The sequence below is a fragment of the Lactuca serriola genome, chromosome 5 (assembly GCF_051521515.1).
Source record: "Lactuca serriola cultivar US96UC23 chromosome 5, Lser_US96UC23_V15, whole genome shotgun sequence".
In the NCBI taxonomy this organism is placed as follows: Eukaryota; Viridiplantae; Streptophyta; class Magnoliopsida; order Asterales; family Asteraceae; genus Lactuca; species Lactuca serriola.
Genome location: NC_136412.1, coordinates 215807063 through 215827913, shown reverse-complemented (window position 1 = coordinate 215827913; position 20851 = coordinate 215807063). Strand labels below are relative to the sequence as shown.

The window sequence follows — 20851 nt, the reverse complement described above, 5'->3', positions numbered from 1 at the left end:
GTGTATTACACGGGATGAATTAAAAAGAAATTAAATATTGAAGTGTAAACAATAAATATTTTTTCAAACAAAATTTTCAAATAAGAAATAAAGAAATGTATTAATTACAATTTAATATAATATTTATGACATTAATATTTTACATATATGAATATATAAATATTATGTGGCTTTTCAATTTTAAAATTTGAAAAATCTAAGAATTGACATGTGAATATTATTTTTTAACACCGTAAATTTCAAAACAAATTTTCTTTTGAAAAATTATAATTCTCGGTACATATTTCACAAAACATCATTATTAAATCATAAAAACATAACTCCATGTTTAATAAAATGATAATCCAGGATCCTCTTAACTCTTTCTCTGGTGTGTACAATCAAGCCGGTGCCGTGTCACAACTAGCATTTTGCTAGGAAATTCTACTCTTATACAATCATTCACCTAGTGTAATAACTTGTACTCTAAGTGAATACTCTACTTCATACTCATTCAAATACATCTCATATGTTCAACTAAGGGTTGGAAACCCTAGAAATTCATGTTCAAATTCGTTATGGACTATGAATTCTTTATTGGACCTTATTGGGCCGATAATTCCTCCCTTTGATCTACATTGGGCCGTGAACACACTTAAGGGCCCAATGGGCCGAAAATTTTCTTTTTTTTGAGCTTCATAACTTCAAACCAAGTCAAGAAAGGAGCCCAAAACCATTCTATCATTTTGTCAAGCCCATTCTAGGCCCAACTTATATAAAAAAAATGAATAAATCTAACTAATTCATACAAAGACACCTCATTATGGACTATAGGATCTCTAGGCACATTACCCACCATGTAACAATAAATCCCATGCTTCCATGCTACCACACTTCTACATAATCTCCTTCTTTCCCTATTCTTCATACTCTCGGCCACCACCACCATCATTTAACTTTCAAAGATCTCTTCCATTTTACTCTCAAACTCAAGGAAATTTACTCACCTTTTTCCCTTCAAAATTTCGAGTAATACAAGTGTGAATCAAGAGGATCATTGCAAGTTTTTCTCTAACTTGGTAAGTTATTGTCAAACAAAAGTATATTCTTTCATCTTAACATGAAAAACTCCTTCTCACATGGTTTTATTCCATGATCACACCTTAGAAGCTTCATAAACTCGAGATCCACAACAAAGGTGTGCTAAGACCCAAAAATCTCTTCATTTAGTCATCAAAATCCGAAATCTTCAAACAAGGTGAGCTTCATACCCCCTATTTTTCGGTTTTTATATGTTTTGTGGGGGGAGAATACAAGCAAATGTGTAGATTTATGAGTTTATGTATGCTTTGTGTGATTTTTGTGTTTATTTACATGTTCTTAAGTGATTATGGTGTTGGATCTAGTAAAAAAGAACTCAAAACCGAGATCTACATTATGTTGAATGAAATAAGTATAAATTACATTATTTCATACAAATCAACTCTAGAAAAATAACCAAGTTGGTTAATATGAACTTCTTTGGGCTAAAATCTCATCTTTGGACTTTAAATGTTAAAAATATTAAGTTAAAGGGCCCAAAATGACAAAATACAAATTCTGATGGTTGAGATGAGTCAAAACAGTTTCAAGAGTGTATTTTCTGGAAATTTACTCTTTTGAAGGATTAAAATGTGAATTTTTAAGCATAATGGGCCAAAAAAATGAACTTTTCGGCCCAATAAAGCCCAAATTGCGAGATTTTCAAATTAGAGGGGCTGAAACTGTACTTTTCTGTAAAACAGGGGACTACTAGTGCTCCAAGTCCTTTTCAAGGGTTAAAAATACTTTTCATATTTAAAAGGGACCAAAGATGCAAAAAATTTCTATTTTGGGCCAAAAGTGTAAAGATTGCGAAAATAAAGGTTTCAGCCGAGAAAACTTCATTTTGAGGGACTAAAACTGTTTTTCAAATAACTTTGAGCTGAAAAATACCTTTTCTACAAGTTTTGATACTAAAGTGTCAAGAAAAATGGTTTAAGGACTAAAATAGAAATTCTTTTATACAAAGGGTCAAAAGTGTAAATTTATCCAAAAGAAAAGGGGCTGCAAAAAGTAAATTTCTAATGTTTTAAACAATAAACCCGACATGATGAAATACTAGTACCTCGACTATCGGTGAAATATAATACAACTTCAACACCAAAATCGTTATCAAACGAATTGATTCGGTCTCGAATCAATAACGAATCCGAAATTAATAACACGACAATACTTCAATACACACGCGGAAATTTCGGGAAGTCAAATACACATGTGGGAATACACCATACGTCGATACACCATCTTTGGGCCCGAAAGTTTCAAATCATGTTTGTTGGGCCTAGCTAGCCCAATGACATGATCTTTAGGCCCGAAGGAAACTCGCTTACATGTAGTTGGGTCTTTTATGACCTAATTACGTGTAAAAGGACCTTTACAGGCTTTGTGCTGTTGGGCCCCAAGGGTCCTCTGGTACTGCTAGTAAAGTCGAGAATTCACCAAACGAATTGATTCGGTCTCGAATCAATAATGAATCAAAAATCTATACACGACGATACTACAATACACACGCTGAAATTACGGGAAGTCAATACACACGCGGGAATTCACCAGACGTCGATACACCATCTTTGGGCCCGAAAGTTTCAAATCGTGTTTGTTGGGCCTAGCTAGCCCAATGACATGATCTTTAGGCCCGAAGGAAACTCGCTTACATGTTGTTGGGTCTTATATGACCTAAATCCATGTAAAAGGACTTTCACTGGCTTTTGTGCTGTTGGACCCCAAGGGTCTTTTGGTACTGCTAGCAAAGTCAAGAATTCACCAATGCGATTCGGGCCAAGGGCCTTTCGCATTCACGATAGCCTTGAACGACTTATGGAAATAGCGGGGGCTTCGCGCCCTCTTTTCTCCTCGGTTATGGGGCTATGAGAAGTTAGGGTGGTTGGATTAAGTGAATAGTACAGACGACGCCTAAGGGATCGTTTGTATAGTCGTAAACTAGTCGTTTTCATTAATGCGTGTTTATAACAAATCACAACCCATAATTAATCCAATGTCACCTGGAATTATCGAATACACACGTCACAACGGTATAACAAAATATAAAACGCGTAATTCAAAGTATTAGGAAAACATCAGGTTTTCCTAGGGTTTTCAATTCATACACCTACAAGATGCATACCAGGTCTAACAATTTTTTTTTTCATTTATAGAAACAAACAAGCATACTTACGGATCTTCACACTTTTTACACGATACTCTTTTCAGAAAATATCGGATTTTCTGGTGGTTTTCAAAACAATACAAAACATTATATTTCAAACATTACTTATGAACTCACCAACATTTCATATGTTGACGTTTTTCAAAATACTTGTATTCTCATGTAACAGGTAAATCGAAGGGAAAAATGTACTCAGTGATGTCTTGTTGTTTGTTTAACTAATATCGAACAATCTACCTTTTGGGAATGTAATGTTATGAAACAATATACTAAATGTAAACACTACCAGTTGTACTGTTTCAATGCATGGTGATGAATGATGTTATGTTTCATGTATATTCACTGTGATGGTATTCAATTGAGTCACAACAGCCCTCGGACGTTTCCGCCGTCTGGTTCGGGGGTGTGACATGTCGTCCCGCGATCCAAATAAGAAAACCTGAAACACATAACACGGTAAGCACGAAGCTTAGTGAATTCCCCAAAATACCACATATAACACATATTAGCCACTCGAGACTATAACTCTGTGGACCCTCTGGTCCTAACTCTGTGAACCTTTTGGTTCTAACTTTGTAAACTCTGGAACATACACAACATAAATCACATAGAAATAATGCAGTGTATCACATCATAAAAATAACATACAAAATGCTCTGTCACATAACTCTAATTACAACTCTAGGTAAAGTATAGTGAGAAGACTCACATCGGATGAAGAACAACTCCTATAATCACTGCTGCTACGTACCGGACTCTAACTCTGTGCCAAACCCACAATAAATCTCAATTATGAGCTAAGTCCAACCTCTTACTCATTGGGTCTAAAGATAGACCACCTAACAGCCCATTAATACCCTAAGCCCTTTGGCCCCACCAAAGCCCAATAATAAATGGGTCCTCACACGGCCCAATTGTTGGGTTTTGAGCATTCTAACACTTCCTAAGTGTACATGCAACCCTAAATACCTTGGATCTATGTTTTCTCTATTATACATGCAAATAAGAACTTTCCAAGGCTTTAATCCTAACTAGCATATTATGATGTTCTTAATCTACAAAGTACTAGTTAGAGGACATACCTTTTGATGTAGCTTGATGTCTTCAAGCTTTAAGAGCTTAGCCCCAATAGCGTGGAAGCCTCAAGTGGAATCACAAATCACCAAGACACCTTGGAAGACTTTAGAGAATATGAATACTTGGTTCTCTCTTAGTAAAATCGGCTAGCCCTCTTAGTGTATCCACACTAGTGCCAATTTCACCAACCAAGGACATCTTTATATAGTGTGGAGGATTAGGGTTAAACCCTAATACCCATGGCCTTTCATTTCCTAGGATCCATGGGTTAAACACTCCATGGACTATCCATCAAAGCTTAGCCCAACCTAAATGAACTTGGCCCATTCCATATATATAAGAGTCCATATTTAATTAGTTCCTTTTGATCACTTAATTAATTATAAATTAATTCTTGATCAATACTAATTAAATAATATGATTCCATATTAATATATTAGAACTTATAATATATTAATATTAATCATAAACATACTATTCTCAAAAGATTATCCATATAAATTGTGTCGGTGAAGTGCAACCCAAATGGACCATGCCGGGTCGGGTTAAGTACATACCAAATATAGTTATGGACTTAGACATTAATCCAACAGTCTCCCACTTGGATAAGTCTAAAACTATTATTGCGTATGACTTCAAACCTAACTAGCAATCGTAGCTCTTAAAGTCGTTGTCGAACTCTGATCTTGTCAACGAACTTGTCCATTAGATAAGGGATCATATATTCCTCCATTCTAGATATCATATGGACTGAGACATGGATTATAATCATTCTCTCTGTCCATTTGTTGTTTCCCGATTTCCGATTTATGACGACTGACTAATTGAACAAATCAAATCAGTCCTGGCCCGGCCGAGCACTTCCATTTGTCATCATCAAATCATCGAGGGGCCCACAGATATCGCTTTTATCCCGAAGGTAAAAGGAATGGATAAACTTCGACTCATATGGCTTGTTCTACTACTTGTTGAATCATACACAAAGGCACGTTTTATAGCACCGAGTTACCAAATGCGTTTTCGTGCAATCAATGTACAACCAACTCATAGTAACAACTCATATCTCTAGGTTTGAAGAATATAAGATATTATCGTCTCATGATCACTCGTGATAAAATCCATGAAGTGATTCCAATGAGCGCGGGTTGAATCCAATACTCAGAACTTATGAGCACTCATGAGTGTTGTAGCCCTTTGTCCAACACCTTAGACCTCTACAAGCCAACCCATGACAGTCTTAATTCATATCTACTTCCAACATATGACCAACTGTGGATGGTTTGAATAACTTAGTCATTCCGGAAGAATAACCCAGTTTATTCGGGAAGTCAAAACATGCAAAGTGAAACACACTAATAATTGAATCCAGTATGGTATCAAAACCTATGAACATAAATAAAACACCTTTTATTTATCACCATATGATTGCACATTATTCATTGTATACTGTTTCAGCTATCAACTTTATTCTTGAATTTAAAACAATAGTTGTCCCATGCTCCAAGCATGTACACTATGTTTTTCTAAACACTAGTCATGCCACACACCAAGTATGCATACTATGTTTGTCTATGATCTTTACTTTGTGAACTAGATCAATTGAACATAACTTCAATGATTCTCTTTTCACACTCCCAAATCCTTACTGCAAATGCAAGAATTCCAAATTCATGCCATTTACTGAAATCTGTTAGATTCTAAACTTACATGCATTGAACCTCTTGTAATGATTATGCACAAAGTCAGAAGGACTTGACAACAACCATTACAGACCATTCCAAAGGAGATCAGCTCCTTGGGAACATCCTTCTTGCATTAAGTTTCCTAATCTTAAACAGATTGAAAAATTCTAACTTTGAAACATTTCCAGATTCCATTTTGACTATCACTTCTGAACAAGATTTGCCTCCTTACAGATTATTTCAATATGGTCCTTCCAGAATTATCACTATACTTCCAACTGTCCTTGAGCAACCAATCTTTGGTAAACCTTAGATTGTCCTCGACAATTGTTTAATCCTTTTAGTCATATCCAGTTCTAAACCTTTTCCCTTCTTAATGCCCCAGGCATTTGGAAAATTTTAGAACGGATGAATATAGCACATGTAATCGATCCTATATCCGAAGCATATGGGACACGATTCATGATGTCTTACATAAAGACTAAACCAGTCTTTTGCTATAATATTTCCATTTCAATTTGCCAAGTTCTCATAATTCAGATTATGAAAAGGGATGCCGTAATCATAATCGAATTTTAGAACGCAAATAATGGACCTATATACAGAATTTCCTTATGTTGAGCCATTCCAACATGAAATTCATATATATCCTTGACTAAATGATTAAAACCTCACGATCTAAGCTTATAGATTTGAGATGAAGCATAATTTCCTCTCCCTTAATTATAGCAAAACAACTTTTTCCCAATTGAAACTTTTGTTTTCTATAATTAACATTGCTAACTTGCAATACTTATCATAATTATCATGCTCCCACTAACATGATGATTATTAGCATAACACTTATGCTCCCACTAGCTTTGACATGTACTTAGAAATCAGCTGGACAGTCTGAAATTTAGATTCACACACCCTTTCCGTAGATAGCTCACCTGTGTGTCTAAGCAATTTCAAGAACCATGAAAAGGGATACCGTAATCATGGTCTCAATTGCTTAGGCATTTGCCATTTCTCACAAGTCCATGTTAGTGTGCCGGTTAACCACACGCGCTCCACTAACGACTTTTGAAAATGCAAATAACACAATTGATATCTTCGTAAAATCTACTTAGTGAAAGCGTTTCCTCACCATCATTTTCATGAATCGGAGAGAAACCTTATGACACTTAGATTTATATGGTGTATGAGTTCCTACCCATATGAATTTGTCAAACCATAATCACAAGACAAAGATAATGACAAATCCAAAACCATATGGATTGAACTCAATCTTAACTTCTTGCCACCTGGCAGCTCAAGGGCCTGCCATTGCTTCCAAGTTGTTATGCAACAAACTGAGAACTCTAAGAACTCATATGCAAAGCCAACTTTAACTGGAATGGGCACAGATATGTCAACACGATAGGTTATAAACCTCAAGTCGTGTGCTAGTGAAGAACTTCAGGTTTTATTCTTGATTATTTCTTGAGACTTTCAAGACCTTTAAGACTCCCACTGTCCTCTTGACATATAAGACTCCCTTGTCAAACATCCAAGAGATAGTGCAGATTCTAATCAAGAAAAACACTTTACCCAATTGGCCTAAGTTGGTCTTTGTTTTATCCAAAACATCACAACTTACCAATTTCAAATGTACAAGAGTAGAAAACCTTTACTCTTACATTTGATAAGTGTTTTAAACCTTCTTTAAGACATGTCACTCAAATTACAATCTTGGAGTATGACTCTAAGACTTGTATTGGAACGAAGTATGACTCATCTTCTTGATTTAACCATTTCAACAATTCAAGATCCCTCTTCTTAGTCATAAGAATGCACTAAGATTTCCTTAGAGAACTAATTGTTTTTTTTTATAATATTATATGTATTTTTACACTAAAAATATTTAATTAAACCTCATGTTATGTATTCTTTTTAAAATACCATATTTATGTTTTTTTACTTATTTATATTGTTTAAGAATATTAGATTTTCTGTTTAAAAAAATTTAATTATATCACAATTTTACATATATATACAAAAAAATTTAAATTCTGTAACTATTTAAAAAAATACTAATTAAAAAAAATGACTATATCATTGTTCTTTGTAAATTGCACATATAAATTAATTTAACACTGTTCCACAGATGACCTGGACTATTCTAACTTCACTGTTAAAGCAAACCAATCAAAGCGTCTTGTTTATCATCACACAGATTATAATCCTGCGGCTATCTATGCTTCCTATTTAATCTAATCCAACGGACGAATACATACTTCCTTTCAAACTCAAACCCCAATATTCTATAAATCCTCAAATCCATTTTAAGCGCAAACACAAACAAAAATCAAATTCATTTCTAACGAGAGAAAAGTAGAGAGAAAACATGTCAGGAAGAGGAAAAGGAGGCAAGGGATTGGGAAAGGGTGGAGCCAAACGTCATCGTAAGGTTCTCCGGGACAACATTCAGGGTATCACCAAGCCGGCGATCCGCCGTCTGGCCAGACGAGGAGGTGTCAAGCGTATCAGTGGGTTAATCTACGAGGAGACCCGTGGAGTTTTGAAGATTTTTCTTGAAAATGTCATCCGTGACGCTGTCACATACACAGAACATGCTCGCCGGAAAACTGTTACCGCTATGGATGTCGTTTATGCTTTGAAGCGCCAAGGCCGTACTCTTTACGGATTTGGTGGTTAATAGAATTTTGCGGTTTCTCTCGTTTGGCACCGAGGTTTTCTTTGTTTTGTTATCTGTAATCGGAAGTGGTATTACCTGTAATTGAAGCTATTAATACAATATCACTTATCCAATTCATCTTTTCTGTATGATTATATGCTTATGCAATACATGATATTTGTCTTTTTTTCACCTCTAATTCAGTGGCTAGAATCTGTATTTGATTTAGAGGTTTATGTATGCTTCAGGAAAACTGTTAGAATCACTTGACCAGAAAGTTGGGTAATCTGTTAATCACACTTCTCTTCTGTCTGCCTAAAATTTCAAACGTAAGAAATTTGTGTTTCTAGTATTTTGCAGAATGCGTGTATGTACATTGAAATTGTTATCCGCATCACACCTTTTATTTGATAACTTAAAGGGTGTGAAGTTTTTGTTGGATGTGATAACTTAAAGGGTGTTAATTTAATGACTGGGTCGTTCAATCTGTTTACAAATTCAGCAAGGAAATTTGCTATTTAGGTTTGCAAGATAGCTGTAGAATATTACCTATAATTTGTATTCCATTGTGCTTTGTGGAAGCATTAACCATTATTTTTCTTTGATATGCTGTGTTGTTACTGTATACGAGAGAAAAGAGGAAGCTGAAAAACTGAGCACTTTAAGAATTTCTCCTCCATTATTCAGCAATAGAGGAAACAAATAAATAGCTAAAACTATCATAAAAAAATTTGGAACTTCTAAGACAATCACATGATTTTGACTTGGTTTGAATTAACACTAACATTCTCCCTCTTAATCTAAACTTTTCTACCAAACTTCTTTCTCAATCAAAGGTGATTGCTCTTTGATGCTTGTTTCTTCGTTCTTGCCTGCTAACATATGACAAGTTTCTGCCGCTTCTTTCTTCTAATCACCAAACGTGATCACCCTTGCTGTTTGTTTTCTTCCTTGACAGTCGTTTGCTGCCATCTATGGGATCGAACCACCACAGCCGAACCTTCATCTGTCAACACCACTATGAGCCATTAACGCTACATCAGAACTTGAACACACCATAGCTGATCCTGGTTAGCTCTTATACTAGGGTGTAGGATCATACCCTTCCGACCTGTTCAACCAAATGGGATTGAACAAATAGGCTAAAGCAAAACAATATGATATGTTGTGTTGCTATTGTATATGAGAGAAAAGAGGAAAAAGAAAAACGGAGCACTTATGAATTTCTCTTCCATCATTCAACAATAGAAGGAAATAAATACATAGCTAAAAACTATCCTAAAAAAATTAGAACTTCTACCCACTAATCAAGTTAGTGTCGTTCATGGTTTTTACTAAATCAAACATAAAGTGACTAAAATAACCCTAAGACAATCACGTGATTTTAACTCGGTTTAGATTCACACTAATAGTTGGAAATTACCAAATAAAGTAATAAACACATTGACTTTCAAAAATCCGAGTTGTTATGCCGAAGTAACCAATATTGTATATCTTTTTGTCGGTGGACCGGAAACCCAAGAACAATAATGCATCAAAATGATACAAAAAATAACATATTGATTTAGCAGAAAGTAAAATGACGCTTGTTTTGAAATCTTCACAAACACCCATGGCTATGAGGTGGCCTTGTTGCACACCATACTCTTTCACCTCTTTCACCAGTACTCTTTCTTCTTCTTTCTCTCCTTTTGCTTGTTTTTTGGCTATTTGGCAAATTCCCTCGACAAAGTGAGGTGGAGGCGAAGAATGCTGAGTTGGAGCTCAATGGTGTCGACACCACTCCCTATAGTCCTTCAGCATCGGTCGTGGCTTTGATTGCCACCGATACATCTCCCTGCAATAACCACATCATTAATAGTCGTGAATTGATCGGCATCTGCATGATCATGCATAATTTTCCTTTATTCAATGTGTTACTAGCATCCCTCTCTTCTCTTATGATTCGATGGCATTAGATGACACCACTCTCTAATAGAGACATGAAATGGCAACATTCTACGTGATGTCTATATGATAACAAATGTTGGAGACATGGAATGTCACGACCCTTTTTAACCTAACAAACCCGCAAGGGTGACCAAGTTAAACATTACTTAGCATGTTTAAAGCATTGTCAATAAAAGAACATTTAATAAAGTTTTTCACTAAAGAATTTCAAATGAAAAAAGTTTATTAACAAACCTCGTAATGACGAAGAGTTTTCCCTAAAAAGTTCAATTGAAAATTTTCATTAATATCTTTAAAATAAACATAGTTTATTATGTTTAAAGCATTCACAATAATACACATTTGAACTTTTTTTATTAAAGAATTTCAAATAAAAAAGTTTATTAGTATTTTTGTAACAATAAAGTTATTTTGTTCATTAATATTCTTACACTAATAATATTATTTTCGATTTACTTTTTATAATTGTTTATGGCAGTTGGGTGTGTTTGACATGTATATTTTTAAAAGCGTTTAACTTTTAGATTAAAAAAAACTCAGTAAAAAATATTAGCAAAATCTTTTAGTTTTTTATTAAAACAAAAAAACTCTAAATCTAAAAGATAATTCAAATAGTTTTTATGAGCTTTTAGTTTTTAGTTTTTCTTTAATTAATTTTACACATTTGAAAATGGGTACTTTATTCATAAAACCATTTGTTTTGGTTTGGTTCAATATGTAAGTTGTCTCTATAAAAATAAATTTACTCGGACGATCCTTGTGGAATGGTTTAACTTGGCATAGTCTGTGAAACGTCAGTCAAAGGTTGAAAAATGAGATAGGATTTTCGTGAAAGGGTGAGGGTGAAGGGGAATCAATATCTTTGGAGATGGTATAGAATGGTCCTTATGATGGTGGAATAAGCCGACGAAAGCGTAAGGTTGAGCTAGGATTTGTGTGAAAGGTGTAACATCTACAAAATTCATGAAAAATTTAAACTTTTTAAAACCAATCCACAATCATCATTTTTTACAATTTAGTTTTCAAAACATGTTTAATATCAGAGTTTTTCCCAAAATCACAAATCAAAGTAGTCGGGGCAGTTGCACTCCCTGTTCCTCCCCTCATCGTCGGCCTTCTTGTGGCCCACCTGATTGCAGTGAAAACATAATGGGCTTGCCCCCTATGGGCAGTCCCTGTTGACGTGACCATCCCTGCCACAGTTATAGCAGCCTGAATCTCTGGAATGACACACTCCCTCGTGCAGTTTCCCGCACGTGTTGCACTGACTTCGGCCCTGCCGACCTACCAATCGATGATCTGAAGTCTTGGGTCTATTCCCGGGACCCTCCAAGGTATGCATATGATCTGACCTTCTCTTCACAATGTGCTCCAAACAAATCTCCCTCTCCCGCACAGTCTTGCCGACCTACCAATCGCTGATTTGAAGTCTTGGTGTAACACCGAAATTTTCAAACAATTTTTCACATTTTAAAAACACACTTTCATTCATAAATATTATAAAAATGTCATTGTATCACATATCAATCCATGGAAACACATCCCAAGATCATAATGTATAAAAACTCCTCATGTGTGTACTGATCATGTCGGTGTCTTGCCGCAATCCTCACTGGTACCTGAAACACATAACACCACACTGTAAGCATAAATGTTTAGTGAGTTCCCCAAAATACCACATATAACACATAATAGCCACTCGAGGCTATAACTCCGTGGACCTTCCGGTCCTGACTCTGTGGACCCTCTGGTCCTAACTCTGTGAACCTTCCGGTTCTAACTCTGTGAACCTTCCGGTTCTAACTCTGTAAACTTTGAAACATACACGGCATGAATCACATAGAAATAATGCAGTGCATCACAATCACATAAATAACATACAAGATACTTTGTCATATAACTCTAATTACCACTCTAGGTAAAGTATAGTGATAAGACTTACATCGGGTAACTCGGTAAATCTCGAACTCGGTAAGAATCTAGTTTAGCCTCCGCCTAATCACATGGAATAACCACTCTAATCAATACAACTCTCAAGGATAGACTAATCCCTCTCTTAGCACTCTCAGAAGGGTAAAAGACCATTTTACCCCTCTCATGGCTCAATGACCATAATATTGACCAAACCCTAAAAGTCAACCAAAAGTCAACTCTCCGGGTTACGCTGCACGTACCACACTTGTACGTTGGGCGTACCCGGAAACCTCACAAAAACGGGGAACGCGACCCCCTATGCTACGCGTATTGGGATTACACCCCGCTTAACTCCCATTTTCAGACTCCTTAGCTTTTGGGGTCTTAAACGGTTAAGACCCACGTCCAACTTTCAGATCTGACCACCCCTAAACCTCTTAATCCATAAAGTTGGTGACTTTAAGCCTTTGCATGGTTGTAAAGGTCACCAACACCCATAACATTCCATTTACAACACTAAAAAGCTCATAACTCAAGCATGACTCCATAACAACGACCAAGTTGGAATTTTTATGGATCTACAACACATATATCACTGAAATGGGACAAATCTAGGTCCATGGAGTCCCTTATGCTCATAAAGTCTCCACCTTTGGGACTTTAACCCTAGAAATGGTCCATGCAACACCAAACCAAAATAAAGAGGAAAGTTCTGGGCTTTTTACCTCTAATTGAAGCTCCTCCCTCTAAAGAACTCAGATCCAAACTTGCACTTCAAACCCAAGCCTCCACAAGCTCCTCTCCTTCTTCTTCACTAACACACAAAGGCACTTTTAGCTCAAAACACTCACACACAAGTTTTACGACGAAGGAAATGCTCTCTTAGGGTTTCACTCTCTGATATGGTGGCCGAGGATAAAGCCTTAACATTCCTTATATAGTGCACAAGCCAAAAATTAGGGTTTGCATCTGGACCCGCTACGCCCCGTGTAACCCTGGGTACGCCCAACGTACCTAGGCGAGTCCGCATCCAAATTAAGCGCATGAGTACGCGCAGCGTACTCCCCAGTACGCCCAACGTACTCATTTTCTACACTTTCCACTCAAGGGCTAATCTTGACAACTTGGCAAAAGAGAAGGGTTAAATAGTTGTGCCTGAATTTCGGGATGTTACAATTCTCCCCCACTAGAACGAGACTTTGCCCTCGAAGTCTCATGCTGAAAATAACTCTGGATGCTGCTCCCGCATCTCGGACTCTGGCTCCCAAGTCAGCTCGGACCCCCTCCGATGTTGCCACTGGACCTGAACCAGAGGCACCTCCTTGTTCCTCAGAACCTTGATCTTCCGGTCCAATATCGCGATTGGTCTCTCAACATAATTCAGACTCGTGTGCACCTGGATATCCTCCAACAACACCACTGTCGACTCGTCGGCTATACACTTCCTTAGCCGAGACACGTGGAAGGTATCATGAATCTGGATCAACTCCGCAGGTAGCTCCAAACGATATGCTAATCTGCCTACCCTCATGGTAACCCTGAACGACCCAATATACCGAGGCCCAAGCTTGCCCGTCAGCTTGTTCAACTCCCGGTAATCAGTGCACATCCGGTGTGAACCATCCTTCTTCTTGACAAGAAGGATCGACGCTCCCCACGGTGAGCTACTCGGCTGAATAAACCCCTTCCCCAGCAGCTCCTGCAGCTATGAGGATAATTCCTACATCTCTGGTGGCGCAAGGCGATAGGGCGCTGCCTCCGGGACCAAATCGATACGAAACACAACCTGCCTCTCGGGAGGCACTCCCAGCAAGTCCTCGGGAAAAACATCTGGGAACTCACGCACTATCGGGACCTCATCGACTGACCTCGGTCTCTCTACATCTACTCTCGTATCCACCACATAAGCCACAAACCCGCTACAACCCTGCTGTAGGCTCTGCCTCGCTCTAGCGGCCGAACAAAATGCTGACCCAGAACGGGTACCCTCGCCATAAACCGTAAGAACTACCCCACTAGGGTATCGTATGGCCACCAGCTATCGCTCGCAGTCGATAACCGCTCCAAACCTGCTCAACCAGTCCATGCCCACGATGACACAGATATCTCCCATCGCAATCAGGACCAGATCAATCGGAAACTCAACGCCGAAGATCTCGAGTACACATCCTCGAATCACATCATTGGAATACACCGCTCTCTTGTCAGCTATGGAAACTCACAAAGGCCAACTCAACGCCTCTCGAAAGATACTGATGTGCTGATTAAAGGCTAACGACACAAAAGACCGACCCGCACCCGAGTCAAATAACACCAAAGCAGGTATAGAACTAACAAGAAATGTACCTACGCATAACATAATATAAGCATAACACCACAACTCAAAATAAATAGATGAAAGAATACATACCAGCCACAACATCAGGCGCTGCGCAGACCTCCTCCGTTGTCAACTGGAGGGCTCTCCCGCGAGCCTTCGGTGCCTCAACCTTCACTGGACGACTCTCTGTAGCTCGTATGGCAGCAGGGCAGATCCGTGTGATGCTCCCTATGCTGACCCCCGCAACTGTGGACACTCGGCCTTCCGATGTCTGGTCTGGTTACAGTGAAAACAGACTGCAAACCCCTTAGAGCAATGCTTGGCCATGTGTCGTTCCTTTCCACACTTGTAGCAAGACCCTGCTCTACAAACCCCCTCATGACTCTTGTCGCACTTGTCACAAGTGCGGCCCTTCTGGTTCCCTGATCTCGAATCAGCGGGCTTGGCCCGCTTGGCTGCCGGCTGGGACTGTGTCGGTCGCCGACCCCTCCCCTGAGACTCCGCCTCTGTTGGATTAGTGTCTAAGTCCATAACTATTTTGGTATGTACTTGACCCGATGGTGCATGGTCCTTTTGGGTTGCCTTCACCAAAGCAACTTGATAGGATGAATTATGGAGAGAAAGGATTAAATATGATTTATTAATATATTATGAGAATAATATATTAAAGGAGAAATCATATTGTTTAATTAATATTAGTCAATAATTAATTAGTAATTAGTTTTGTGACTAAAAGAGAATAATTAAACTTAAGAGACTGGAATTGTAATTATAAGATAATTGCAATTTGGGCCATGGATTGCCTTATATTATAAGGTGGACAAATTCTATGGGGGAAGCCCATATGAAATCGTCCAAGGCCTTAAGGAAAGGGCTCCATGGGTTGCTTAGGGCTTAAGCATCCAAATTAGGGTTTCCTTGTTAGATAACCCTAATTGCCTCCTATATAAAGAGATCCCTTATGACCAAAAACGTGGCTAAGACTTATTCTACGGTTTGTAGATGTTTTTGGGCAGCCTCCATCCTCTCTCCTCTTCATCCTCTTGCTTATGGTGTTTGTGAACCATTAGAGGAGTGACAATTGTGACTCTATGCTTTCTAAAGTCAATACAAGGAGGAATTTGATTGTTATTGCTACATAAAAATCAAGGTAATATTATAAACCTATTCTCATGTTAATATGATTACTTATATGCTAGAATTAGGGTTTATAGTCTTGGATAACTTGCATGTACAATAGAGAAACCAAGATCCAAGCGTTAGGGTTTGTATGAGCACATAGGATGTTCTTAGGACCAAAACCCATCAGTGGTATCAGAGCCTAGACTGGTTTCTATTGTATTGATGCTTCATTTGTTTGAAAAATTCGATTTTTTGGTTTCTGGAGGCTGGACTCGCCGAGTCCATGCAGACTCGACGAGTCAACTCGTCAGATGGAGCATATTTCGCAATTTCTTGCTGTTTTTGCTTATGGATTGTTACCTTATCACATTAGATCAATATAAATCTGATTTTATGATATATTTGACTATATTCTTGATCTAATTGAAGATATTTATCAATTAATAAAATATTTGTTTCCTTATGTGATAATTGATTAATTATTTTGATTAAATTGGTAAATTGTTTTGCAAAAAATCATTAAATAAATCAAATATGGATAATTATGTGATTAAATGTTAATTTAGATTATTTGTTATTTGATCCTTATGTTATGAAATGTTTCATATTTTCCCTTTTAGGTTTTATAGTTTAAATTTGAACCCAAAAAGTTTTGTTGTTTTGAAATTTAAATAGTTGAAACCCTAATGTTTTGAAAAAGGTTTCAAAACTTGCCCTCAAGTTTTGGAATTTAAATCTTGATTAATAGTTTAATTTTGATGTATATTTAAATTCTAAACCCTAATGTTTTGAAATGTTTCAAAACTTGCCGTCAAGCTTTGGAATTTAAAAGTTGATTAAAAGTTTAATTAGGAATGTTAAATTCTAAAACCCTAGTATTGTTTTGAAAAAGTTCAAATCACACCCTTATGGTTTTATTAATTAATTAAGGTGTATAATTAAAAGAGGTTTAATAAATCGATAAAGTTTTTGGTTTAAAATTTTATTGAATTAAAAGTATAATTGTTAAATTTGACCACCTAATATTTTAAAAGTGTAAAATACACCCTATACTATATATAACATTAAAAGTCTAACATTATACATATGTATAAGTAAAAGTCAGTCTTACCGTTAGTAGGCCTCATTCACGAAGCTGGTCTATAAGGGGTGTTTAAGGAAATTGCCTATAAAATGGCGATTGAATGGATATCCACTCTTACCCACCGCACTCTTGACTAGTGGAGGGTCGTTAGCCGAACGGGTAGGATAGGACAAAACCTTCCATTATAAGTATAATAAAGTACAAAAGTAGCTAAATGTTTTCATAAAATTCTTTATCTTAGTTACTTTAGACAAAAGTGAATTGATGCAATTTCATGAAATTACACTTTGTGCCTTTGCGAAGACGTTAGTGGAGCGTGTGTGGTTAACCGGCACACTGAATGGATCTAAGCAAAGGTAGCAAAGGGTGACTCAATGTTTGTCATAGTCCGATGGAGCGTGTGTGGTTTACCGGCACATCGAATAGGTGATTGTAACATGTGAGGGCACCATGTAAATTTGCATGGTTATTCACACCCGCTTTATGATCCTCGGCATCCCAGTCACGAACTAGAGGGGCATATCGAGATTTATACATGCCATTGAAATGTTCAATGAATCTCATAGGATCTAGGAGTTTTCATAGATTTAAAACTTAATTTTTTTTTTCGTTTTTCATGGTGGAAATTAGTGAATCGTCATTCACTTACCTTCAAATGTTCTGCAATTTGGGTTACGGCATCCCTCTCCCGAGTTGTAGAATATTGTGTTGGGTCCTAGCCTTAGTATCTCATTTGAGTGATTTACTAAGGACTCAATCAATCAACTAACTTGAATTCGTTTTTCTCTTGTTTTGTAGATGTCAAAGTTCGACAACTATGGTCTTCCCAAATCCCGTGGAACAAGCATTCCACATGAAGATGATATTCCACGATTCGATCAAGGAACAAGAAATCATGTTTCACTTCCTCCACCTCCTCCAATTATTCTCCCTAACCCACAAGTTCAAAGGCTTGAAAAGTTCAAGATCACTCAAGCCCTTTTAGCAAGTAAACATAAAGAAGGAAAGTCGGTGTGTGCACACGTCCTAGGGATGAAGTCACACATTGATAAGTTAAGAATGATGGGATCTGTTGGCTGTTGATTGGGTTCTTCAGTCACTTCCTAACTCATATAGTGAGTTCTTAAGAGAGTACTATATGATAAACCGCGACGTGACCCTTATAGATCTCACCTATATGCTTATTGCTGCTGAATCAGCAATGGTTTGGCGCAATAGAAAAGCAAAGTTGATTGGTGAATCTGCCTTCAAGACCTCTATGGATATAGACAATGGCAACGAAAGACATGCTATGATCGAAAAGTTTGATCATAAGAGAAAGGCAATGTCTGAAGTAGTTTCGTGTCATGTTCCAAAAGAGTCAACTTGCTTTTATTGCCAAGAGAAAGGGCATTGGAGACGAAGCTGCCCCATTTACCTAAGAGATGGGAGAGTCGAAACATATGACTCTAATATAGGTAAAATCCATTAACTAACTCTTTTAAGCTTTTATTCTAGATCCTTAATACATAATGTGATAAGATTACAATTGATGTTTTGTAGGATCGAAGAAAAGAAAGGAAGCTTAAGGGAAGAAGTGAGCAGAATCTAACCGTGAAGGAATGGATTTCGATCGCATTTCTCGAAGATTAGATTCTTGAGCTACTACTTAGAGTTAGAATTAGATTGCTAAGAAAGATGTATTAGCATAGTTTTTCAATGAATTGCATTGTAAGGACAATTTTTTCCGCAATAGAATAAATTTTGATTTTAAATTTTATTTATTTATCCTTGCAATGGCGTGTATGAAAAATTGATGTTAAAATGTTTCTATTATTAACAATAATAAATTTGGTTCTTATTATGTTATTTATGGAAAGTCGAGAATTTACCAAATAGGGAGAGTTTCTCATCACCCAAGTTTCAATTGGACAGAAATTTGGAATCACGCAACTTGGTTGCATGATGAATGAGAAAGTTCATATTTGGAAATTAGACTAATTCATTGACAAAGTGTCAAGTGAAGGATTAGGAGATTAAGTACACAAAGTTGCGTGTTGATCAAGTCCACCATAAGAGTAACAATGATATTCGTCATGATTCACTAAAGGTTTAGTAAATATGATTATACTTACAAGATTAAGTGTAATTATGAATTGATTGAAAAAGTTTAAATCAATAGCAAAACGAATAAGAAGAATCAAGTAGGCAGAAAGATAAAAGTTTTTCCATTCTAAGAAGAAGGGAGAGTAGCTTTTATGCTTTATGATAGGTCTTAATGATTAAGAACCATATCTCAATTGATCCTCTAAGTGAGTCTTGGTACAATTGTATGTTTAAGAAGAGGAATCAAGGATTGAAGAAATGGTTAAATCAAGAAGTCAATCATACTTCGTTCTAATAACAAGTCTTAAAGTTAAGATTGTGACATTGAGTGAAAAGTATTAAGAAGGTTTGTAACATTCATCAAATGTGGAAATTTGTGATGTCTTGGATAAGACAAAGACCAACTAGGACCAATTTATGAAGTGTTTGATAAAAGCTACACTAACTCTTGAATATTTGTTTGTCAAGAAATGGTTGTTGACAAGAGAATCTTATATGTCAAGGAGTCAGTAGGAGTCTTAATGGTCTTGAAAGGTTTCAAGAACAAATCAAATAGACCTTATCGATCATCACTAGCACACGAGTTGAGGTTTACAACATATCGTGTTGACAATATTTTGTTTATGTGTTGTTCCAGTTGAGTTAATTATGCATGTGAGTCCTATGAGTTCTCATTTGAATGCATAAAAGGCAAGGATCTTGATCAATGAAAGGTACATTGATAGCAAAAGGTGAGCTGCTTAACTACTTGGAAGACATGGTGGGCAGCTGTGCTACCATAAGGCAAGAAATCGAGATCAAGGAAGTTCGATCCATATAAGTTTGAATTTGTCGTAAACTTTGGTTTTAACAAATTCACATGGATAGGAACACATACACCGTTTAAATCTAAGTGTCATAAGATTTCCTCCTTCATGAAAATGATTGTGAGGAAATACTTTCACTAAAAAAGATTTTAAGAAGATAGTGATTGTAAAATTGCATTTTCGAATTTGATTATGGTTACGGTATCCCTTTCCATAATTTGAATTGTGAGGTTTGGAAATTAGTCTTAAATGTTTAGACACACATATAAACTATCTAAGGCAAAGGTGTATAAGTTTAAGAGGCCTTGATAAAATATTATCAAAGCATTAAGTATTAGAAACATGGACTTAAGAAATTCAATAGGTATTGTTTTTCTGGAAGTTAAAATGTTTATGAATACATGTCGAAGCTAGTGGGAGCATAAGTGTTATGTTTTATAATAATCATCATGATAGTGGGAGCATAAATGTTATGATTGTATGATTATTAAGGCACGTATTGCAAGTTGGCAATATTAATTATAGAAAACAAGAGTTATACCTTGCAAAGTCGTAAGGGTTGTAAAGTTGTTTTGCTATAATTAAGGGAGAGAATATTATGCTTCATTTCAAATCTAAAGGATTAGGTTGAGAAATGTTAATAAATTTAGTCAAGGGTACATACTGTGTTCTTAAAATTTCGATTATGATTACGGCATTCCTCTTCACAATTCGAATTTTGAGAACATAGCAAATAAAACATCATGCGTCGTGTCCCATACGCTTCAGGTATAGGATCGATTGCAAATGCTTTAATGTTTGACCATTCTAAAATTTTCCAAATGTCGAGCACATTTAGAGGGAAAAGGGACTAGAATTGGTTTTGACTAAAATAATTAAACAACTATCAAAGGATAATCCAAAGTTTGACGAGGATTGGTCGCTTG

General features: G+C 36.7%; 1 protein-coding gene across 1 annotated transcript; it reads left to right on the top strand.

The window, feature by feature from the left end:
- The first annotated feature begins 8288 nt into the window (after window positions 1-8288).
- LOC145053562 (histone H4) lies at window positions 8289-8778 on the top strand. Its single transcript, XM_079001623.1, has one exon. The coding sequence runs from the start codon at window positions 8354-8356 to the stop codon at window positions 8663-8665; it is 312 nt and encodes a 103-aa protein (XP_078857749.1). The 5' UTR covers window positions 8289-8353; the 3' UTR covers window positions 8666-8778.
- Window positions 8779-20851: the final 12073 nt, after the last annotated feature.

What these genes read in the sequence shown, in the direction of transcription:
- LOC145053562 (XM_079001623.1), top strand. Translation starts at nt 8,354, where the DNA reads ATGTCAGGAAGAGGAAAAGGAGGCAAGGGATTGGGAAAGGGTGGAGCC.